This window comes from Furipterus horrens, unplaced genomic scaffold (genome assembly GCF_987537825.1).
Source record: "Furipterus horrens unplaced genomic scaffold, mFurHor1.1.pri manual_scaffold_1, whole genome shotgun sequence".
Classification (NCBI taxonomy): domain Eukaryota; kingdom Metazoa; phylum Chordata; class Mammalia; order Chiroptera; family Furipteridae; genus Furipterus; species Furipterus horrens.
In genome coordinates this window covers 97,449,603-97,475,151 of record NW_028327171.1, presented here as the reverse complement: position 1 = coordinate 97,475,151, position 25,549 = coordinate 97,449,603, and the positions used below count along the sequence as shown (strand labels likewise).

Sequence of the window (25,549 nt, the reverse complement as noted above, 5' to 3'; positions counted from 1 at the left end):
ACTTCAATTCCCTCTTCTGTATTAATGAGGGAGTTGGAAAAAAGGATCAAAATCCCCATTAATTTAAGAAGATGCTTTTCTTTCAGGACCATTAAACTCCACATCTGCCTATTTAGAACCATAATTGGTGTGTGTACTCTTCGCTTAAAAAAAAAAATCTATTTAAGATTCTTGCACATCATCAGTGTTTCCCTATTTCTCCCTTCTTTCCCCTCTCTAAAAATAAAATCTTTTTAAAAAAGTCATTTCAAACAGTGTCCTGATCCTTTTATACAGTGCTTCCTCATTTTGCAGAACAATTGCCTTTCAGTTACTGATTGAATGTCATCCCCTACTACCTTTGTTATGGAGCTAGAAGCAGTTGCTAGTAGTGCCCTACATAAATCTCTTTGGCTGTTACTACCATTTCAGAGCACACCAGTTTGCACCCATTCGCGAAGCGTTTCCTGATCTACCTTCCCTATATGCATGTGCTGGGCATTGACTCTGCTTCTTTGTGGGAACAGCCTTACATGGATGATCGACAGGAGCTGGCTGTCAGTGACTGATGAAAGTATTCTAGCTCCCTTGCACCCCAGGTGGGATAACTGAGTGCATATTCTTCACTTTCTCCTAAAACTCCATGGCAGGACTGTACTCTAAAGTCCAAAATATTGACTTCCTCAATAATGAACACTTTTATTGGCTTCCTTCAATTCTGTCTCAACTCTCTACGACCCTACTGGTGTTTCCTATGACCACCTCCCAAATAATTGCCTGCCTTCAAATACTTACTGTCTCAGAGTCAACACCTGGGAGCACTCAAACTAGGAGAAGTCCTTAGGACACCTTCAGCAGCATTTTATTACATCACACTTGGGGAAGTTGGTTCCGTTCTTTGTGCTTATATTGTAGCAAGATATTAAAACTAAGAAGATATTGGGATATTACCAAATGTACTAAAAATCCCTCGAACGTTATACAATAAGCTTTCCCAAGAATTTTAAAATATTTCTCTACATAAATTTGGCCTTCAATAGTAATAGTTGTTCATTACACACTGCTTCTTTGCTTCCTTGGAAATTGTTTAAAAAAATACATCCCAAGTAACATGTGGCTACAATGAATCTTAAATAATTTGGCTTGCAAAATTATGAGTTACAAGACTTTAGTTCATTTATCAAAAACAGAAATGAGTACCAGTGATCTCCTTTAATTTATAAGTGTATTTTTAAAAACCATTTACCAGTACTTTTTCAATTTAAAACAATATTCAGAATGGCTTGGGATGCTGTATATTACATTTCCAGATCATAATGTTTATGATTATAGAACTTTTTGCAGTCTATAGTGAGGGTCCCAATTCAATTTCATGGTCTTAAGTAACAATCTGTAAATAAAGGGAAAAACAAAAAATTTGAAAGTCATACTGAAAACATTAAGTAAAAATAAAACAGGTGGCATGTTTTCTAGAAGATCTTGCCACACACACACACACAATATTAATTTAAATCCACATTTTATTCTTTCATAGATTTTAATAGTTATACACAACTTTTCACATAAAGAGAGTGAAATTTCCAGGATGAGGAGGCTATATTATATATATAGTCTCTTCTATTCATTCTTTAGGATGGAAGGAAATTTTCAAAGGGTACAATGTGTGAGACTTAACACTGGAAAAATACATATTAAACTTGTTTAACTGGCTCCACTTAGGACCAGGAGCAGCACAATAAATACAGAACTGCATCAGTTTAAAAAGAGTGTTGCAATTTTAACACATTTTTACTAAAGAAATATGATCAGTGACCAATCTGAAATTCTACAACATATAGGTGAAGGGACACTTAAAATGAACATCTGAGCAGTTTCTCTAGGACTTTCGTATCCATACATCAACATTCTGAAAAAGGAGTAAGAATGTACACTGCAAATTCAGAACTACAAAAACAAACAAACTATTCAGACTTTCTTCATCATATCATTCATTACCATCACAATCGTAGTTTGCTGGTAAGTTTAAGGTAGAAATAGTAAGTTTTTGAAATTCTTTTACTATCGACTGGTCTTACGGCCTCTGAGTAGGCCACATCAGAAGCAAACTGATTAAGCATCATTCAGCCACATCTCTACAAATCATTGCAACATTTTTTTCTAGTGTTCTGGAAAGTTACAAAAAGTATGGAAGAATACCTCTCCTGGAGAGCGGGCCACTGTAAGAACATGCAATTTGCAAGGATTTAAACAAACTCTAGCTGAACTCTCTACTGACTGTATCTTTCCTTAACAGACCAAAAGAAATAGATTCCCTAAAAATTTAAATAACATATTAAGGCATAAAATAAATACTTTATTTATGGTATTACATTTGAGATTGGTGACGTGTTTGCATGCCCTTTCCTCTTTCCAAAGAGGAAGCAATGGTGCCAGCACTTACTGGTCAGAAAGAGATAACAGAAAACAGTCGCTCTCACAGTGGTTCTGTGGTGTGCCTTATGGTACAATACAAAACCAGAAACTATTAGTTTAAAACATAAACTTGAAAGACAGGATGAAATGATTTTTATTCACATGACTCAGATTCTGCTATTAGCAGATAAAAGAATTAATTTCATGCCTATTAAACTGAGTGGAAACCATTTTGCTGCTATGGCTACATTATCTGAGAACTTTTTGAGCCAATGAATAAAAACCCACAAGAAAGAAAGTATTATTTTCTATAATTGTTAAACTGGTTGTTCAAAAATTCAATAAGCAAACCAATATGAAAACATGTGACACATAATTATCTTACAAAAACATGCCACTCTGGTCCCAAGAATCACTATAGCCCAGCTGGCCCTTAAATGTGCAAACAGCCTTTAAGTACTATTAAATATCTTCTCTGTGACATTTTACTGCTCATCACACTGCCACATGATTCTTAGAAGCTTAAGCTTCTAAGATGTGTGAGAAAAAGAAAGAGGGTACAATGTGGATCAAGTTTTCAATGTTTGTTCTAAATGTAATTTTAAAGAGAATTTCCTAGTAATGCAGAATAGTCCTTGACACTGAATTTTCCCTAGTGAAACAAAATAAGCTTTAACAAAACAACGTTAATCTAAATTTGAACTGTGGCTCCTTTTCCATTTTTTTAGAGGGTACTAATTCATATATTGTACTGAGCTCCACAAATGCCTGTTATAAAAACAGTATGGTTCCCAACAGTTTCTCAAATATTCCTGATTTATACTGGGGAAGCAATGCATAATTGGAACATTAATCATTCATGTTTTTTAAAAAGCAAGTATTTCCTTTAGCAAAGCAGTTACTTAGCAAAATGCTAAGCTGCAAATAACCTTGCCATGTAAATAGATATCAAGTCATTTCAAAAAGTACCTGTCAAAATGTATAGAAATCTGGCCTTTCATCCCAAATCCACTGCAAAGACAGCACATGCAGTAGTCCTGTTTACAATTTAATAGTGACTAGGAAAGGGGAAACCTAGAACAAGGAGGAACGTCACCCTACATACAAATTTACAGTAGTGTAGCTATTGTATATCATACTTATTACATTTACCACTTCAGAAAAAAAGATCATGGAAGTCCTTCAAACACTGGAACAAAGGAATGTTCATTTTAAATAAAACCTACCAAATAAACACGGAAACAAATGATAACATACATAGGCACTAGTCTCAATACCACACAATAAAGAAGCAAAGGGTTCGAGATGGGAAATTTAGGAAAATATACACATATGAGAGCTTGCTGAGGGAAAGGAGGAAAGAAATCACAGTTCTAATCTTCAAGGCTACGGAATGCATTCTGCATGTCTTCAAGAAGTTGTGCATAGTCAGCCTTGATCTTTGCCTCACCATCTTTCACTGGATCCTGAAAAAAATTATTACAGAATTCAATTTACCTTTGAAAAATAACTTTTCAGAACATGTAGTAAGTTACTTGCATTTAATATATTTTGAGTACTAGGTTAATTGAGGCACACCGGTAAACAACAGGCAAGAGTGAAATTATCCAATAAAATATTGGCAAACAGGATCCAGCAATACATAAAAAAGATCATACATCATGATCAAGTGGGCTTCATTCCAGGGATGCAAGGATGGTTTAATATTCGCAAATCAATAAATATAATACATCACCTAAACAAAATGAAAGACAAAAATCACATGATCATATCAACAGATGCAGAAAAAGCATTTGATAAAGTACAACACCCATTTATGATGAAAACACTCAGCAAAATGGGAATAGAGGGAGCATACCTTAACATAATTAAGGCTATATATGAGAAGCCTGAGGCCAACATCATACTCAATGGACAAAAACTGAAAGCATTCCCCCTGAACTCAGGAACTAGACAAGGTTGTCCACTCTCTCCACTCCTTTTCAACATAGTGTTGGAAGTCCTAGCCACAGCAATCAGACAAGAAAAAGAAATAAAAGGCATCCAAATTGGGAAAGAAGAAGTAAAACTATCACTATTTGCAGACGACATGATAGTATACCTAGAAAATCCTATAAACTCCACTAAAAGACTACTCGATATAATAAGTGAATTTGGCAAAATCGCAGGGTACAAAATAAATATACAGAAATCTAAGGCATTTCTGTACACCAACAATAAAATAGCAGAGACAGAGACAAAAAAGAAAATACCATTTACTATAGCAACACGAAAAATAAAGTACCTAGGAGTAAACTTAACCAAAGAGATAAAAGAGCTGTACTCTGAAAAATTACATAACATTGAAGAAAGAAATTAAGGAAGATACAAATAAATGGAAGCAAATACCATGTTCTTGGATGGGAAGAATCAACATCATCAAAATGGCCATACTACCCAAAGCAATTTACAGATTCAATGCAATCCCTATTAAAATACCAATGACATATTTCACAGACCTAGAACAAATACTACAAAAATTCATATGGAACCAAAAAAGACCCCGAATAGCAAAAGCAATCTTGAGACAGAAGAACACAGCAGGAGGAATCACAACACCAGATATCAAACAATACTACAAAGCCACTGTAATCAAAACAGTCTGGTACTGGCATAAGAACAGACATACAGATCAGTGGAACAGAATAGAGAGTCCAGAAATAAACCCAGGCCTCTATGGTCAACTAATCTTTGATAAAGGAGGAAGGAACATAAAATGGAGTGAGAAGAGCCTCTTTAACAAATGGTGCTGGGAGAACTGGACAGGGACGTGCAAAAAAATGAAACTAGACCACCAACTTACACCACACACGAGAATAAACTCAAGATGGATCAAAGACTTAAATGTAAGCCATGACACCATAAAAGTCCTAGAGGAAAACATAGGCAAGAAAATATCAGATATCTCACGTAACAATTTCTTCACGGATACATCGCCTAAAGCAAGAGAAATAAAGGAAAAAATAAATAAATGGGATTACATCAAACTAAAGAGTTTCTGCTCAGCAAAAGAAAACATCAGCAAGATGAAAAGGAAACCAACCATATGGGAAAACATATTTGCCAATGACATCACAGACAGGGGACTGATTTCCAAAATATATAAAGAGCTTATACGACTCAACATCAAGAAAACAAACAACCCAATTAAAAAATGGGCAAGGGACCTGAACAAACACTTCTCTGAAGAGGACATACAGAAGGTCCATAGACACATGAAAAAATGCTCAACATCATTAGCCATCAGGGAGATGCAAATAAAAACCACAATGAGATACCATTTTACACCAGTCAGAATGGCCATCATCAACAAATCAACAAACAACAAGTGCTGGCGAGGATGTGGAGAAACGGGAACCCTACTGCACTGTTGGTGGGAATGCAGACTGGTGCAGCCACTATGGAGAACAGTATGGAATTACCTCAAAAGATTAAAAATGGAACTGCCTTTTGAACCAGTGACTCCACTACTAGGATTATACTCAAAGAATCTTGAAACACAAATTCAAAAGAAGTTATGCACCCCTATGTTCATTGCAGCACTGTTTACAATAGCTAAGTGCTGGAAACAACCTAAGTGCCCATCTGTAGATGAGTGGATCAAAAAACTGTGGTACATTTACACAATGGAATTCTATGTAGCAGAAAGAAAGAAGGAACTCCTGCCATTTGCAACAACATGGATGGAACTAGAGAGAATTATGCTTAGTGAAATAAGCCAGGCAAAGAAAGAAAAATACCATATGATATCACCTAATACAGGAAACTAAAGAACAACACAAACAAAAGAACTAAATAGAACAAAGAGCAGAATAGCAGTCAATAGGGGGGAGGGGAGAGGGAGAGAAGGGGGATAAGTAAGGGGAGGATTTAGTCAAAGAACATATATAAATGACTCATGGACATGGACAACGGGGTGGGAGATGATTGTGGGAGAGGGGGTAGGTTGGGTGGGGGAAAGAAATTGGGGGAAAAGGGGACAACTGTAATTGAAAAACCAAAAATAAAAAAATAAAAACAATAAAAAAAGAGTGAAATTATCCTTATTTCCCTTTTTTCCTTTAAGGGTAGAAATGTATAAATGGAAATAATATCCCAACCAAACAAAAAGAAGACAAAATTTCAATATCGTATTTTGCCTGCTAACTGTATTCAATGACCAAAGGATTTATCCTCACTGATAAGCAAAATATTGGGAAATTATACAACATCACATATTAGATGCATTTCTCTGCATGTATACAAGTATGATTTGAATTTACTATTCCATGTCTGATAGTAGCACATTGAGATGGGGAAGTAAAATTCCTAAAATAATCTTAAAATGTCCTACATTTAAAATCCTTACAGAAAGCAATTTGAGTAACATGTATAAAAAAGACTTTAAAACATTTAAACTCACAATCATTCCACTACTGGCAATCTATACTAGGAAAATCCACAAAACCAACTACATGAACAAAGCTGTCCATACCACCAACTGGAAATTTCCTAAGTGCCTGAGAATAAGATAATATTACTCTCCAGCAACAAAATGCTATAGAAGAAATTTAATGACATTTAAAAGCAACTGTGATGTTAATTTTATATCATGTGCATGTAAATAGAAAAAAGATATCATCTTTCATCAAAATATCACAAAAGTATTATTAAATATATTTTTATCCTGTCTCTATAAATATTTAATTTTTGAGAATAAAATTTGAATCAAATTACATACAGAATTTCTTTGCAACCTGATTTTTTCCTCTCATTATATAATAAGCATTTCCCCATGTCTTTGAATATTCTTTGAAAAAAGATGTTGCTCTCGCTGGTGCAGCTCAGTGGTTTGAGCTGACTGGCCTGTGAACTAAAGGGTCACCAGTTCGATTCACAGTCAGGGCACATGCCTGTGTTGCGGGCCAGGTTCCCAGTTGAGGGCAGGTGAGAGGCAACCACATATTGATGTTTCTCTCCCTCTTTCTCCCTTCCTTACCCACTCTCTAAAAATAAATAAATATTTAAAAATAAATAAATAAAATGGCCAATCTTTAAGAAAAAAGAAAAAGAAAAAAAAGCTGTTAATGCATTCATAATATTCTTGTCATAATGCACATGCCATGTTGTACTGTTCACTCTTAAATGACATTTAAGAAGTTTAATAAACAACTATATATATGTATGTGTATATATTATATATATATATATATTATATATATATATATATATATATACACACACATATGAAAATCTGATTATTTCCTTGGGCTATATGCTTTGAAGTAGAATGACAGGATTCAAGGGTATGGATATTTTAAGATTCTTGATACAGTGAGTAGCTATTGTACAGGTTTACTTCCAACCTATAGTGCAAACAACTATATATAGGGATAGATACAGTGATATATATACAACATAAATTCACAGAATCATTCGCAACTTCTCAGTATATATACTTGGATACTATAACTTAGAAATAAATATAATTCAACTGATATTTAAAAACAAACTTACACATTTGAGTTTCTACTGATAATTTCACTTAATTATCTAGTATTGTATTTTGTCAGTATACTTTCAAAAGAATTACAGTCCACTTAAAAGTTAAAAATATTGTGTAATAGGATACTTAAAAGAAGTAAACAGCAAAAGTCATTTCAGATGAACATAGAGTTTGGATCTTAATAGGCAGTTGAGGTAAGTAACTGCTATTCAGCAAAGATTTTAGCATTAGATTGCCTGGCAGTTAAGACAAAAGGGAAAACACATCAGCATTTATTTCAGACATGACATACTATCATTGTTATCACTATAATTCTTATTTGAACATAACTGAGATCTGTCCTGGTTTTACATAACCTGAGCATGTGTGAAAATGATAAATGTAAGTTCCATATACCAGATTCAGGACTCAAATAGATAAAAAACTAAAAAGAAACACTTCCTAAGTTACAGCAGAAATTAATATACCTTAAACTTCATGGAGGAAAGTTTATAGAGGATCTCCCCCATGTGCTCACGGATAATGGACCATGTGATTTTATTGTCACTCTGGGCTGTGGTTTCAACAGCTCTTCGAGCCATATCATAAAACGCAATCATGTTGGACAGCATCCCTACTGTCTTGTAGAAAGGGCAGAACCTAGGGTTAAAAAGCCAAAATAATTAACAAAACCAAATCCAAAGCAGGTTCATACTTTATATAAAACTTTATAAAATATGAGAGCATTAGCTTCTATTTAAATAAGAAGACTACTTATATTTTTGGATGATATATAAGGGAAAAAAAAGAATTGTGGAAAAGACCAGTTTTGGGAATAAAATGTCTTGGATATGGAATGGATGGTGGATGGAGAAATATATTATTTTTTAATATTATGGGTGATGTCATGCCATTAAAGGAGCAACTCAAATGGTAAAATATTGATAACTGAGTTGTAAAGATTCCCTTGTGATAGCAGGTTAAAATATAATGAGTAAGAGAACAGGAAATAGCAGTTTCCTAAAGTTAATAGTAAGCCTTTTTCTACATTAAGGAGTCCTTTTTCATCTACCCATATCTTTTAATAATGAAGACTGGCAAACAAATATTAAAATGTATTCATACACATTCTTGCCAACTTTCTGATGCATTTAAACATATTTGCATATACAATTTCATGTATACTCTTACCACACTCTCCCCAAAGAATTTTCCCCTTGTTGAGTTATGTTTGTGTGGATAGTTGCTAGAGCTTCTTAAGTTTCCAATATAAATTTTTGAGGCTTACTGATTAATGCTTCTCCTACATTTTGGAAATCCTCCTATTTGTTCAGTTTCCTCTTCAGTGTTATATAAAGCCAAATATGATTTGAGGGGGGTGGGGGGAAGCCAGCCTGTAGGGAATGGGCCAAATAATCCAAACTGAAAATAAATGGCAACACCTAATAAGCCATGTTGATAGCAGATACAAAAATAAAAAAAGCACTGAGCAGGAGTCACAGGGGCTGGAGTGTACTTTGGTAAAAGGGAAAACAATAGACTCTTGTGAAATAAGGCATGAAAGTAAAACATCATTTAAGAAGAGAGCAGAGATGGTGTGGGCAGTGCTCAGAGGTAGTGAGCAAAGTTCCTTCAGGAAGCAATGACCCCCCCACCCAGGCTCTGCACACTAAACCACAATTTAATCTCATTGAAGATGGTTGGATAATGAGTTTTTTGCTTATTTGCCATAGCTGGAATAATAAAGCGAAATCAAGACAAGAGATGTCTGCTATAAAAATAAAAATGGTTTTTAATGTAGGCAACTCCTTCCTCAAAACTCATCTGAGGATAGAAAATCCTCAAATAAAAAAGGACAGCAGTCTTTCCAGTCAAGATGGCGGAGTAGGTAAATGTGGTACTCACATCCTGCCACGACCACATTACAGTTACAGCTGAACTACTCAGAACTGCCTGAAATCTAGCTGAATGGAAGGAAGTCCTACAACTAAGGATATAAAGAAGCAGCCATGTAGAGACTGGTGGGACGTGCAGATACACCCACGTGTGTGGTATAAAAATTGGAGGGGTTTTCCTGCTGTGAAGAGCCTCCCAGAGGAGCCAGGTGTCCCAGCCCCACACCTGGACCCACAGTCAAAAGTTTCAGTGCTGAAAAGAGAAAGTGAAGTCCCCATAACTGCTGACTGTGAAAGTCAGCCCAGATTCTGGTTGAGTGAGACAGAGGGCTCCTGGAATCCTGGGCGTTCCTCTCAAAGGATCCACACACAGACTTACTGGGATTCACTTGCTCTGAGCTCCTGCACTAGGGCAGCAGCTAGGAAGGTGCCTGGGACATACAGGGAAGAACTGAATTGTCCGGATTTGGAGTGAGGGCTGGAGGGGCAGCTTTCTCCCAAAATGCAGTGCTGGCAGAAGCCATTGTACCTTTGCTGAGCTCTTTCCCCACAGAGCCAGCAGGTGGGTGCCAAAACGGAGTCTCCATCAACCTGGCTCACACTGTTCACCCCAACTTGGTGATTCCCTAAGATCCTACCCCACCCAACTTGCTGGCCTACCCAGCCACTTCCAGTGGCTTTTCTATACAAATGGTCTGTGTTGGCTCATGTTACAATCTTAGCAAGATCTCTCAATGGGTCACAAACCCCAAACAAGCAATCTCTAGCTTCGGCATGTCTACTTCTCACTAAGTGGCTCTAGGCCTAGCATTAGCACCACGGTTCCCAGCCTGGCCTCTCCCAGGCACCTCCAGGCCCAGCACAAGTAGCAGCCATCTGCAGATACTTTGTAGCTCCTACCGGGTGCCCCCGGGCAGGGAACAGGCAGCAGCTGAACTTAGCCTGCATCTGCCAGGAGGCCCCAGAGCCAGCACACCCAGCGAACAGCTTCAGACTACATTGGAGCACTACCCAATCACCTCCATAAGCTACACACTCAAGGGGCAAACTCATCAGGGGCCAGAGCCCTGCTGAAGTAATTCCTGCTTCATGGGGTGAGCCCCCACACAGTAGCTCCTCTGCTATAATCACAGCCAGTCCTTGCAGACAACAGCCTGGGGGTAAATCTCTCCTACTTTTGTGCCAACAGCAATCAAGGCTCAACTACAACAGAAGGGTGCACACAGTCCACAAAGGAGGTGCACCTGAAGTGCACAGTTCAGGCAAATGAGAAGGCTGTATCACTGGGCCCTACTGGACACCTACTACACAATAGCGTCACTCTACCAAGAAGCTACACCATCGTCTCTCGAGACGGACGGCTGCCGACGACGACGACGACCAAGACTGGAAGATGTAGCAGCTCTTCCTAATACAGAGAAACAAACACAGGGAGGCAGCCAAAATGAGAAGACAAAGAAACATGTTCAAGTAAAAGAACAGAACTAAACATCAGGAAAAAAACTAAACAAAATGGAGACAAGCAATCTATCAGATGTAGAGTTCAAAATACTGGTTATAAGGATGCTCGATGAACTTAGAACTTCAATGAAGAGATAGAAAACATAAAAATGAACCAGTCATAAATGAAGCATACACTACCTGAAATGAAGAATACATTACAGGTAATCAACAGTAAAGTACATGAAGCAAAGGATCAAATCAGTGATATGGAAGATAAGAAAGCAGAAAACATCCAATCAGAAAAGATAAAAGAAAAAAGAATCCAAACAAATGAGAGCAGTTTAAGTAGGAGCCTCTGGGGCAACTTTAAGCATACCAACATTTGCATCATAGGGGTGCTGGAAGGAGAAGAGAGGGAGCAAGGAATTGAAAATCTACTTAAAAAAATACTGACAGAAAACTTCCCTAACATGACAAAGGATACAGACATACAAGTCCAGGAAGCAGAGTCCCAAACAAGATGAACCCAAAGAGGCCCACACTAAGACACATCATAATTAAAATACCAACTGTTGAAGACAGAGAGAATGTTAAAAGCAGTTAGTTACCCTCATAAGACTCCCATAAGACTGCCAGCTGATTACTCAACAGAAATTTTGCAGGCCAGAAAGGATTGGCATAAAATATTCGAAGTGATAAAAAGCAAGGACCTACAACCAAGATTACTCTACCCAGCAAAGCTATCATTTAGAATTGAAGGACAGATAAAAGTTTCCCAGACAAGAAAAAGCTAAAGCAGTTCATTACCACCAAACCAATATTACAAGAAATGTTAAAGGGTCTTCTTTGAGAAGAAGAAAAGAGATAAAAAATATAAATAATAAAAAAGCAATAAATACATTATCTATCAGCAAATACTTTAAATGCAAATGGATCAAATGCTCCAATCAAAAGACATATAGTGACTGAGTGGATAACAAAACAAGTCCCTTACATATGCTGTCTACAAGAGACTCACTTCAGGTCAAAAGACACACACACACTGAAAGGAAACAAATGGAAAACATTTCATGAAAATAAAAATGAGAAAAAGTAAGCTGGGGTAGCAATACTATAACAGAAAAAATATACTTTAAAACAAAGGCTATAACAAGAGACGACAAAGTACCTAGCAATTCCACTTCTGGGTATTTATTAGAAGAAACTCAAAATATGAAGTTGAAAGGATATACTAGTATATCTATCTGATCACTACAGCATTATTTACAATAGCCATGATATGAAGCAACCTAAATGTCCATCAATAGATGGATGGATAAAGAAGTGGTGAATATATACAATGGAATATGACTCAGCCATAAAAAAGAATGAAATCTTCCCATTTGTAACACAAATGAACCTAAAGGGGATTGTGATGAGTGAAATAAGTCATACAGAGAAAGACAAATGTCAAATGAATTCAGTGAAAAATAAAATAAACAAATAAGCCTCACAGATACAGAGAACATTTTAAAGATTGACAGATGGGAGGGTGGCTGAGTGGAAAAGGTGAAGGGATTAAGAAGTACAAATTAGCAGTACAGAATAGTCATGGGGATGTAAGTCAATAGGGAATATAGTTAATAATATTGTAATAATTATGTATGGTGTCAGATGGGTTACTAGAATTATCAAGGTGATCACTTTGTAAGTCATACAAATGTCTGATCACTGGGTTGTACATTTGAAGCTAATATAATATTGTACATCAGCTGTATCTGAGAAATAAAACATTATTAAAAAAAGAAAAAAGAGGAATAGGAGGATAGGTTACCTGTCATAAGGAGTATATCCATTTTGTTGTAGGAAATCATCTTTGATAAGTTTGGCTACCTCCAGAGTGATTTTATCTGTTTCTGCTAGAGAAGCCTAGAAGAGAAAAAAATAAAATTAAAAAAATTTACTTCCACAATGTGGGACCATGGTTGTAATCAACAAGCAAGCAGAAACTAACCACACAGTCACCAATCATTTATAAATTCACTTTATAACTACTTTTTGATTGATGTTCTTTTTTATTGTGGTAAAAAAATAATGTAAAACTTATCATCTTAACCATTTTTAAGTGTAGTTCAGTAGTGTACAGTATATTCACGTTGTGAGACAGATTTTCATAACTTTTCATCTTGCAAATCTGAAACTCTATACTCGTTAAACAATTCCATTTTCCCTCCACCTCCCAGCCTCTTCTTTTTATGAATTTTACTACTTTAGATACTTTATATAAGTGGAATCATAAAGTATTTTTCTTTTTTGTGACAAATACTTGTGCATGAAAAAGGGGGTATATATACTTGTTCAGTGACAGAAAGTAACTTCAAAGGGTGATCTGAGCATAATTTCAACTGGGCAGGTCATGGTGGATAGAATCCAATCCTTCTTAGTCTTAGTGCTCCTGAAAAAACATATTTTAATAGATTCTACCTCTACCCCCTCTAATTTGGTTGAAGACTAGTACATTCTATTTTAAGAAATAAAAGTAAATAAAAAAATTTTCTCATGTACAAAAACCAAGGACCATGTTAAGTGCTATAAGTGATTGAAAAGAATACAAAGGCTCTATTTAGCTACTTCTTTTAACTGACCATTCTGAAGTGGAAGCCCCTCCCCTTGAATGAGGGCAAGCTCTATAACTGCTCTGACCAAAACAATAAGCCAGAAGTGATATTATACTAGTTTTGTAGCGCTGGCTTAAGAAGCCGGTGGTTTCCACTTCCTTTCTTCTTTTATGCTCACTTTGATAGCCCTGAACTGCCATGTGGACATGCCATATAGAGACCAAAATGCCCAGCCGACCCTCAGCTGTTTCAGCCATCCCAGCCCAGACACCAGACATATGAGGGAAGAAATTTTCAAATAACTCCAGTGTAAGCCATCATATGACTACAACTGTATGTGGATCCTAAGCAAGAATGCCCAACTGAACCCACCAAACCCAAAACCATGAGCAATAAAACACTTTTAAGCCACTAAGTGTCACAGTGATTTGCTACTTACTTATCAATAGAAAATAAAAAAAATCACCCTTTACCTTTCAAAATACAAGTAGATCCCTCAAATATCTGCTGATAAAGGAATAATCTTTAGTTCTATTATTTTAAACATATTTAATAATTACTTATTTCGCTAGGCAGAACCTGCATATCCAAGGTTCTATCGTTACAGCCCTTCAGTGGGATTTACAACTCACCTTTCCCACAAGCTGTACAATTTCTGCCAGATCTTCTTCTTCCTGCAGAATCTCTTTAGCTTTGGTCCTCAGAGGAACAAACTCTGTGAAGTGTTTGTCATAATACTCATCCAAGGCCCGCATATACTTGCTGTAGCTGATTAGCCAGTTGACAGAGGGGAAATGCTTACGTTGAGCTAGTTTCTTATCTAAGCCCCAGAACACCTGATTTAAAAACAAAACAAAACAAAACAAAACAAAAAAACACTAATAATTTTTCTTAAAAAATTAAAATTAAAAAATGTACTGAGGTATATTTGTTTCTCCTAAATATGTAATTCTATATCTTTTTTTGGCCAAATAATGTATCCTTTTAGTGCATACAAGTATAATTGAAATAGAATAAAACTTGCAATTAAAAAGTATATTCACTTCAATTTCAGGATGGGTGGTATCTACAAATTAAATTCAAAATTTATCTGAATTTTCTTTCTTTTTAAAAAAACTTTACTACTTCTTCCTTCCTTCCTTTCATTTTTGTATTACAGTTGTCCCACTTTTTCCCTCATTGCTCCCCCTCATCTGAATTTTCTTAATAGTGTGTCAAATCAGATAGCAAAAAGAAAAAGTAATTGACTGTTTCAAGATTATCTTACGGTGCAATATAAACAGATGAACCAAAACAATGCCTATTGAAATAGAAGACACTTTTACTTTGATTAAAAACCTCTGAATGATGATTAAATGCCATTTCCTATCATGGAGGGCCAATTCAGTAAGATCTGACAGTTATTTTTCTGAGGCCAAACATTCACATGTATTTTATATATCCCTAACTTTGCTCCCCCTTTCCCTACAATTTAAAACTCAGATTTTTAGCCAAAGTCAAAGATCTTGAGTTGTAAATTTAGCCTCTGCCATTTCTTTTAATATAATACTGACAAACATATGCAAATATTTTATTTCCCCCACATGAATAATACATATACTTATGAATACTTGAAAAAAAATATTACAGCTCTATTTGTACCCATCTTCCATTTAGGCTTCTTTAATGGCTAAGTTGACTAGCTGTCTACTAACATCCAAGCCTTGTCACTGGGAAGCAGCTGCCTAGGCAGAAACTCCATTTTTTCAGTTTTTCTTTCATCTGGGTTGGCTAACAGAATGAGTGGAGTATCCGGTCTGAGCCAAAGGTTCAGAAAGTAGGTGTGCTTTCTCCAGTTTCTCTTTGTGTCAGCCAGATGCAGATGATTACCAAGTGAGGAGACAGTAGAGCCACAAGACAGAAGGAACCATAAATTACTACTGAATGGAAAAGAGCTGCCCTCTGATAGAATCATCTAAGCCTTGCACCATACCATGAAGAGAAAAAAACCTACTGAGTTTTTGCCATTACATATTTTGGGGCCCATTTGTTTTTATATAACTAGGATTACTCTAACTTAAAGGGTAGTATTATTCACACCAATAAAATGTTGCTACACTAAATATATTCCCCACTTACAGATACTGTTTATTATAAATCCTATGTAAAGAGCTAAGAAAGAACAGATAGTATTAAAGGCTCTCAGTGATAAGAATGTTACTAAAACAGAATACACCAATCCTTACTCTTTAGTGACTAAATTAAATATTTTAGGATAATTTGGATAACATTAGAACAGCACGTGGGGGTGGGTGGTGAGCTCAGAAGTGGACAGCACTAGAAAAGATGTACCTGAACAATACCAAGAGTAGCAGATGTAACTGGGTCAGAAAAATCACCACCAGGTGGAGAAACTCTAAATTTAAAAGAAAAATAAAAGTCATTAGAAATATTTATTTAAAAAAGAAATGCTTATGAAAAATAACTTGTATATGAAAGTCAATTTTATTGTAAATGACTTTCTTAATAAAAATAACTTCAGTAATGACCTTTGGAAAGAAAATCTTATATAAAAATCTTAAATAGAAACTGGTACTGATTTACAAATAAGAATAAGAATTAAACACCCTTGAATATGAGAAATGAGAGATATTTATTATAATCAAGATTCATTATTCTAATTAAATACATGAAGGAAGAAGGAAGAAAAAGCTCCAGGAACAGAGAACGGCTTTATGTAGTGATTGTGAATCTATGCATTGTTTTTATCACAGTATAATCTTACCTTAACAAGTATATAATTTTCTAAATTGTTCCTAGGATATTGTGACTTAAATGTACTAAATCACTCAAGTCACATTTATGGAACCAGAACATATAGAAATAACCTACAGAGCTCCTCAGGTGACTCTGGAGTGCTACTTGGGTAAGAATCACTGCCCTCAGGGGGAGCTAAAAACTTTCTCTTTAAAATAAATGACCCCTTTTTTCCTTTGAAAAGTAAACGTGCTTACGCTCCTACAATGCTGACACTCCCTTCTCTTTCAGGATTTCCAAGACATTTCACCCTGCCTGCTCGCTCATAGAAAGAGGCCAGACGGGCACCAAGATATGCAGGATATCCACTATCTGAAAAATGAAAAAATATTTTAAGAGAGAGGTTCTAGGGTAGTCCCCCCCAAACCTATCAGTTTGGCTTACATAATAAGTAATACAAAGACATACCTGCAGGCATTTCAGCTAAGCGACCAGAAATTTCTCTGAGGGCCTCAGCCCACCTAGAGGTAGAGTCAGCCATCATACTGACGTTATAACCCATGTCACGGAAATATTCTGACAGTGTAATTCCTAAATTGGGAAGAAAATTACAAGTTATAACACTATAATGTATAATCCTAACATTTTCACGCTTGAGGAATCTTTAAAGCAATAAGTACATGAGAGAGAATGCTGTTCTTTTTTTGGGCACACAGCTGAATTATATTTCCTAGCCTCCTCTGCATTTAGGTATCACCACGTAGCTGACCTCCAGCTAATGGAATGTAAGTCAAAGTAATGAGTTTCACTGCCAGGGAAGCCACATGATCTCCCATGTTCTTTCTTCCTTCTGGCTTACTAGGAGGGAGAGAGCTCCCAGGAGTTCTGGAAGGCCTGTGCTGAAATGAATGAGTTCTTTTCAGCTTAGGTTCCAGCCCAGAATGACAGAGTAATGAACCTCCTGACCATTTTAAAAAGACATCTATTATACTGAGTAATTATATTTGGGTTTACGTGTTGCCAAAGCCTAGTCTACCTTAATATAATATATATTTTAGGAGCTGCCTGGCCAAGATGGAGGCATAGGTAGACATGCTTTGCCTCCTCACACAACCATAAGGAAGATCACAACCAACTTAAAAAAAAAAAACAAAAAACAGCCAGAACTGCCAGAAAATCGAAGTGTATGGAAGTCCAACAACCAAGAATTTAAAGCAGAAATATTTACCCAGAAGGGTAGAGGGGCAGAGAAGACATGGTGTGGCAGTAGCAGCAAGGCAGTGGTAGGAGCCGGGACAACGGGCAGTCCCACATTCACATGTGGTAGATAAAAGCTGGGAGGGACACCTGCAGAGTGGTTGCAGCCCCAGGCCAGACTGTGCAGCCCAGGATTCCAGCACCAGGAAAATTAGGCCTTATTGCTTTTGACTGTGAAAACCAGTGGGGGTTGGGGCAGCAGAAGAAACTGCTGGGCTCTCAGGAGAGTCCATTTAGAGGGCCCCCATGGTCCTAGAATGCACATAAACCCACCCACTCTGGGAACCACCACCAGGGCAACAGCAAGAGGGGTACCAGTTGCATATGGGAAAGTGGGTGAAGTGACTAGAAATGGGGCGAGTGCCGAAAAGCGGCATTGTTCCCTCTGACCCCTACCTCACATACGGTGCCACAAAGCAGTGAAATAGGTCGCCTGGTGCTGACAAATACCTAAGGCTCTGCCCCTTACAATGTGAGAGGTGCACTAAGACAGCGATCAAAGCAGCTCTACCTGATAAACAGCAACAAACACAGGGAGGCTGTCAAATTGAGAAGACCAAGAAATATGACCCAAATAAAAGAACAGATCAAAACTTGGAAAAAGAATGCTCAGTGGTAGACTGTAAAGTAGTGTAGCTAACTGTCTTTAAAGTTCCTTTTCATTTGAAAGTTAAACTAGGTATGTGGCATCATCAAAGATGCTTAATTTACAAGCAAGAAGAATGTCAAATGCCTTGCAACTGGATGTCTTTCCAATAACACAGTCTTACAGATTTAGAGACTGGTTTTTGGGTTATGTTGCATAAATTAAAATATGTTTTCTGTTTTCAAAGGACATAAGCCTATGATCTCATTACCTGAGTGGTTGTCTGTACATATAGGCCTCACTTAATTCTGTCTGCGTCACTGCCTCCTGAGACTCAACGGTTTGGCTGAACTAAGTGGCTGGGCTGGTGAAGAATGGGGTGGTCTGTGGGCTTCACTTTAAAACTGGTTTCTCTTTTCTATCCTAATGGCTTGGACAGAAAGGGTCCAGAGGTCTCAGAGGGGGGAAACCTAAAATATTCCCCTCAACTCAAACTAAGTATAATGGGCAAAAGGGTTTTGGACAAGTGTGATGTGCCTTGCACACCTTCCTTCAAAGAAGCCCCTTTTTTCCCTAATGTGGGACATTGAAAAATTAATCCCTGCCTTTTGTCATCTAGTGGTTATGGACTGAATGATGCCTTTTAACCCTGTTGCGAAATCTGTTGTCCCAAGAATACAACAAGGATTCCAGCCTGTTAAACCAAGCATGCCATGGTCCAGGGACAGCCAACTGACCTGGAGACTCCAAGATCCTTCCCCATGTGGGAAGACCACCCTCCCCTCCACACCCCCACTCTTATTAGGGATTTCTGGTCCTACCTACCTACTATCGTAGGTAGGACGACGACCATGTCCAGCTTGAAATAGCTAGAGGAGCAGGAGACCTTTGCCCATTGTCCTTTATAAGACTATAAAGGGTCTTAAGTTTGAGAGGGGAGGATTGTTATTCTTTTTAAAGAATAATATAGGAAAGAGTGAAGCCAGAGAACTTGTATGCACGACCCATGGGCATGGCTAGGGGAGCTGGGATTGCTGGGCGAGGGGAGGTGCTGGGCAGAGGGGAGCAAAGAGGAAAAAATTGGAACTATTTTAACAATATAGTCAATAAAATATACTTCAAAAAAAAAACTTGGAAAAAGAACTAAGTGAAATGGAGATAGCCAACCTATCAGATGTAAAGTTCAAAACACTGGTGATAAGGATGCTCAGAGAACACACTGAATAACACAAACATATAAGGGAAGAAATGAAGGCTACACTAAGTGAAATAAAGAAAAAATCCACAGGGAACCAATAGTGAAGGGAAGGAAGCCAGGATTCAAATGAACTCTTTGGAACATAAGGAAGAAATAAACAGCCATCTGGTACAGAATGAAGAAACAAGAATTTGAAAAATTGAGGAAGAATAAGAAGACTCTGGAACATCTCCAAAAATGCCAACATTTGAATCATAGGGCTGCCAGAAGGAGAAGAAGAGCAAGAAATTGAAAACTTATTGAAAAACTAATGAAAGAAAACTTCCCTAATTTGGCAAAGGAAAAAGACATACAAGTCCGGGAAGTACAGAGAGTCCCAAACAAGTTGGACACAAAGAGGACACATCATAATTAAAATGCCAAAGGTTAAGACAAAGAGAGTATCTTAAAAGCAGCAAGAGAAAAGCAGAGAGTTACCTACAATGGAGTTCCCACAAGACTGTCAGCTGATTTCTCAAAAGAAACTTTGCAGGCAAGAAGGGACTGGCAAGAAGTATTCAAAGTGATGAAAAGGAAGGGCTTACAACCAATATTACTCTATCAAGCAAAGCTATCATTCAGAATGGAAGGACAGATAAAATGCTTCCCAGACAAGGTAAAGCTAAAGGAATTAATAATCAACAAGCCCTTATTATATGAAATGATAAAGGGACTTATTTAAGAAAAAGAGCAAAACTATGAACATTAAAATGACAACAAACTCACAACTATCAATAACTGAGTCTGAAAAACAAAAACAAACTAAGTGAACAACTAGAACAGGAAATGAATAATACATATGGAGGGTTATCAGCCAGGAGGGGGAAGAGGGAGAAATGGGGGAAAAGGTACAGGAATTAAGAAGCATAACTGGTAGGTACAAAATAGATAGGGGGATGCTAAGAATAGTAGAGGAGTATAGGAAATGGAGGAGCTGAAGAACTTATATGCATGACCCACGGACATGAACTAAGTGGGGGGATAGCTGGAGAGAAGGGGGGTACCAAGCAGAGGGGGGCAAAGGGAAAAACAATTGGGACAACTGTATGTAATAGCATAATCAATAAATTATACTTTAAAAATAGAAAATATAATTTAAAAAAATAGAAAACAGCTTTTTCTCTATTCTTATTCCTATTAATATAATTAAGTTTGAAATTAACTTTCAATATAGTTTTTATCTATATATTACACACTGATGCAACAAAACCCTTAACTAATTAGCTTGTTTGGTTATTTTTCAAAGGTAGTTTATGTTATTAACATTAATTATTCAGATCATTCTGCTATTCAGATCAAGTCCTGACTTGTAAACAAAGAATCCCCAACCTCCCTCCTCCAATCTGTGGATGCCTGCTCATTACCACCTGAGCTCCGCCTTCCATTTCCTCTCCACCCGCCCCCTTCCGTGGAAAAACTGTGTTCCACCAAACCTATCCCTGGTGCCAAAAAGGTTGAGGACAGCTGCTGTAAACCACACAGAAGAAGCTAATATTCAGAAAGAAGTCCTGGATTTTAGTTTCCGTTCTGTCATTAATCTCAGCAAAGTAACTTCATTTCCCAGTGTGGTTTCTTAATATGTTAAAATAAAAAAACTTTTGCCCTATCTACCTGTATACATCAGATTAAATGATACATATAAATGCCCTCTGAAAAGGACAAAGAACTCTGCAACTCTAAGATATTAGAAATGTATAGCTGATGCTACATTCTAAGGTCTCAAAATCCATGTCTGTAATTCTTTTATTTTACCAGTAAAGAAACAGAGGCTTATATTAGGTAAAACAAAATATGTACTGGAAAATTCAGCACTTAACTACTTATCATAGTACTTATTTCAGAATAAGAAATACTGATTTCTAAAGGCTTCCAACAAATGGTTCCATAAACAAAATCTTGAAGATGTATTACTTTAAAAACACAATAGTTATTACATATTTCAATCTGATGATAAGATCAGATCCTCTCTTGTATAAGCATGGCTATATTTTTAAGTTTCTACGATGACATTCACTAATATCTGAGTGTGTATATTAGAAAGACTTGGTAGAAGAGATAGATACACGTGAGTAAACCTCAAAGAAGTTTCATAGATCTAAATAAAGATCAGCACCTCCAAGGGGAAACAAAGAAAAACTTAGGTGAAATCAGAAGACAAACAAACTGGGAAAACATCTGTAACTCATGACAGATAAAAGACTTATTTCAAAGTGCTTTTACAAATCAATATGAAAAACAACTAATACCCAAAAGGTAGACAGAAGGCAGTTTTCAAATGATTAATATACACAGGAATGATGATAGCTTACTATTTAGGAAAAAAGACTAAACAGGCATCTAATAAAGCAGGAACAGTAATATGTTAATTCTCAAATCTAGGTGCTGGGTAAATGGGTGTTCATTGTAACATTCTTTCAACATTTCTCTATGTTTGATAACTTTCATAAGAAAGCACTGAAAAAATTAGCATTGGTGAAGATGTGGAGAAACAGAACTCTTGTCAGTTGTTATTCCTTCTGAAAGGCTATCAGAATCTAAAATCTGCACTAACAGTTGCATTTTTAGCAGTTTTGCTCTTAACTTATCTGACAAAAATGTACAAAAAAATGTACACACAAAACATGCAAAGTACAAGAAATATGCATAAGAATGTTTTAGTGGGACCATGTAAGATTTTGCTTCCCAACATTGTCATCAATCTGGCTCAAAAGTCTTATAAAACGTTTTTTAAAAAGTTTCAGCAATGTGAATTTTGTGATTGCAAAAGAATCAAAACAAAACAAAACAAACAAAACAAAAAACCCTACCAATAATCCAAGAACCCACCAAAAGGATGCTGGTTAAATAGAGTATGATATGTTCACACAAAGGGGTACTTATGCAGTCATTTATAGACTTACTGTCTTAAAATAATAAATGTTACTTTCTCCTTCTCACCATAAGAGAAACCTCTAAACAGGCACAAGAAATAAACACAAACTCCATTATCAAAAACAAGGGGCCATATTTAACTCCTCAACGAAACAATGAGAAAAGCCACCTAAATGAGGTAAAAAACAAACAATGGCGTGGGAAGACACAAAAAAGTCACCTGGGGCTGCACATCTCAGATTAAGCGTCTGCAAACTAGAGGCGCCTCCTTGGGGGCATAACCAAGAATCCTTTGTTTGGGTCACTGAAATGGGGGTTCAGGGGTAGTGGCAGGAGTTCTTTGGACCCAGTATGGCATCAAGGAGAGCAGGAAAATGGGGACAAATAAAACATAGGTAAGCACTCCTACTTTCCAGTGAGTGGGTGTGAGGCAAGTTTGAAGAGAAAGAAATACTTGTAACTGACCTTACAGCTGCAAACTTTATTGGCAGGAAAGTAAAAACGAAAACATCATACATAATTCCATGCTACAACAAACTTCACAGATTACCATGAATAACTCCTTCTACTCATAGCAAAAACTAAGCCCTCTCATATTCTGCAAAGATGAATAATAAGCCCTGACCAGTGTAGCTCAATTGGTTGGGCGTTGTCCTGCAAAGTGAAAGGTCACCAGTCCTGTCAGGACACATGCCTGGGCTGCAGCTCAGTCCCTGGTCAGGGCATGTGCAAGAGGCAACTGATGGATGTTTCTCTCCCTCTATTTCTCCTCCCTTCCCCTCTCTCTAAGAATAAATGAAATCTTTAAAAAAAAGACTTACATAAAAAAAATAAATGAATAAAAGAACACCTCCCTCAAAAAAAATAAAAACCTCCAAAACCACAAACACAAGAACAAAACAGACAGAAGATCAAAATACAATGCTGGCAAAGGAACAGATAAAAACTGTGACTGCAATTAATTAATAAAAGAAAATCTTAATGCATCCTACTGCAAAGTAAAATCTCAAGGAAAATACAGTAAGATCAGAAAAGATGTTTTATGAACCAGCAGAATTCAACAAAGAGCTGGAAGAAAATGAAGGTTTCATTAGAAGAAACATAAAAAATAAATAATCATCTTGTGAACTATGGACAAGTCTAAATAAAAATGGATTATAGAGGAAATAATATTGATAGAAACAGATAAAGGAGATCTAGCATGTCTAGTCTGAAGTAGATAACCATAATGAACAGAAAAAGTTTCAGATATAACTCAAAAATTTTCCAAAATAAAAACATATTCATAGATAAAAGAAACACTCAGGAAAATTTTATTAAAACTATCAATAATGAATATATCCTAATAAAGTCTGAACTTTCAAATTAAAGAGAAATTCCAATGGGCAAAAAGAAAAATCACCTATAAAAGGAAAAAAAGCAAGGCAGCCTCAGATCTTTCCCCTGCATTCAATGCTAGAATAAGAATTCTCAAGGAAAGAAACACAATCCAAAAATTTTATACCCAGCCAAACTATTCTTAAAATTTTAAAGGCAACAGAAAAAACAAACAAACACAAAAAAACAAACTAACTTACAAAAAAATAAGAATTCAGGTAATATAGTTTCCAAAACCTTTCCTGAAGAAACTCCAAAAATTTTAGCTAACCACAAAGCAAATGGAGAAATTGTAGCCAAAGGACTGTCGGTGAGAACTGACGCCATTTTACTAGAGGTTTAAGACTATGACAGATACTGGATTGATTGTTACAGAATAGGAGGTAAATATAAATCCTGAAAATGTAAAAATAAAATTACCAAAAGCTGGGATGAAGTGGGAGCAAAGATTGATGATGCTATATAAACACACTGATATTCTTTTTTAAAAAAAATTAATGAATTTGTTTATTTTTATTTATTTATTTTTAGAGAGAGGGGAAAGGAGAAAGAGAGGGAGAGAAACATCACTGTGTGGTTGCCTCTCACTTGCGGCCCCAACTGGGGACCTGACATGCAACCTTGTCATGTGCCCTGACTGGGAATCGAACTTTGGCTCGCAGGCCGACACTCAATCCACTGAGCCACAGCAGCCAGGAACACACTGATATTCTTATCTTTCATATCCAGGGGTCAAAATATAAGTACTTCAAAGCTGATGATTCAAGTTACAGAGATACAGATATATTCAGATAGATTGATGGTAAAATGTGTAAGGAAAAAAACAGTGGTAGAAGATAGATCATTTTATAGTCATTAAAAACATTGAGACGGCTTTATAAATGTCTTATATTGACATTCTTAAGATATAAAATAAGTAAAATATTAAAAAAAAGATAAGATTGTAGGTACAGAGGTACTTTAGAATGAAAGAAAAGTTCTTTGGAAAAGATAATGTTTGGTTCTAGCTCTAAACTTATGAACGAATGTTAATTGCTTTTATTCCAAGTTCATATACTCACCAGTATAAATAGAGGCTTCTCTGGCAGCCACAGGCATATTGGAGGTATTGGCTACCAAAGATGTCCTCTTCATAATCGACTCCACCTTACCATCAACTTCCATTGTGAGCTAGAGGCAAACAATCTATTAGTGATCCTCTAATTTCTACATAGAACATTGTGTTCTTTTTTACAACCTGTCTATATTTAATCTCTCTTCTAATCAGTGCTGCCAAAGAAATATTCCCCATCACTCCAACCTCTTTTCCCTGTCCCACTGTACTGTAAAAACATCTGTTATTTCCATTTCCAAAGTGAAATCCAGTATTTTATGGAAAAAAGAATATTACTACAGTAATCTAGTAAATCATATAAAGCCTACTGTCTATTTTATCTTTCTTTCAATTACTTAAAAGCACCAAGACCACAAAAATAAACTTTCAAGTGTTGGGCTAAAAGATTCAAATTACTTTCCTCTAATATACAAATTGAATCATAAATATAATTAGAAAATCCCTTAAAAGATCTTTGACAAATGAGAGCAATGCTTCAGATCTAACACAAAACATTATTAGTTACCAGTGAAAGTTGATTAGTAGTATTTTCCCTTAAATAT

The 25,549-nt window shown here is 36.4% G+C and overlaps 1 protein-coding gene across 2 annotated transcripts in view; it reads right to left on the bottom strand.

Moving 5' to 3' along the window:
* Window positions 1-1,481: 1,481 nt before the first annotated feature.
* ATP6V1A (ATPase H+ transporting V1 subunit A) overlaps window positions 1,482-25,549 on the bottom strand; it is a 67,092-nt gene continuing 43,024 nt past the window's right edge. For both annotated transcript variants that reach the window (XM_090276766.1, XM_090276775.1), the window contains exons 8-15: window positions 24,955-25,063; window positions 17,034-17,156; window positions 16,823-16,937; window positions 16,161-16,224; window positions 14,462-14,665; window positions 13,046-13,140; window positions 8,383-8,554; window positions 1,482-3,857 (exon numbers count right to left, since the gene is read on the bottom strand). In XM_090276766.1, the coding sequence (XP_090132892.1) occupies window positions 3,765-3,857; window positions 8,383-8,554; window positions 13,046-13,140; window positions 14,462-14,665; window positions 16,161-16,224; window positions 16,823-16,937; window positions 17,034-17,156; window positions 24,955-25,063 (975 nt within the window). In that variant the 3' untranslated portion in view covers window positions 1,482-3,764. The remainder of the gene's footprint in view (window positions 3,858-8,382; window positions 8,555-13,045; window positions 13,141-14,461; window positions 14,666-16,160; window positions 16,225-16,822; window positions 16,938-17,033; window positions 17,157-24,954; window positions 25,064-25,549) is intronic.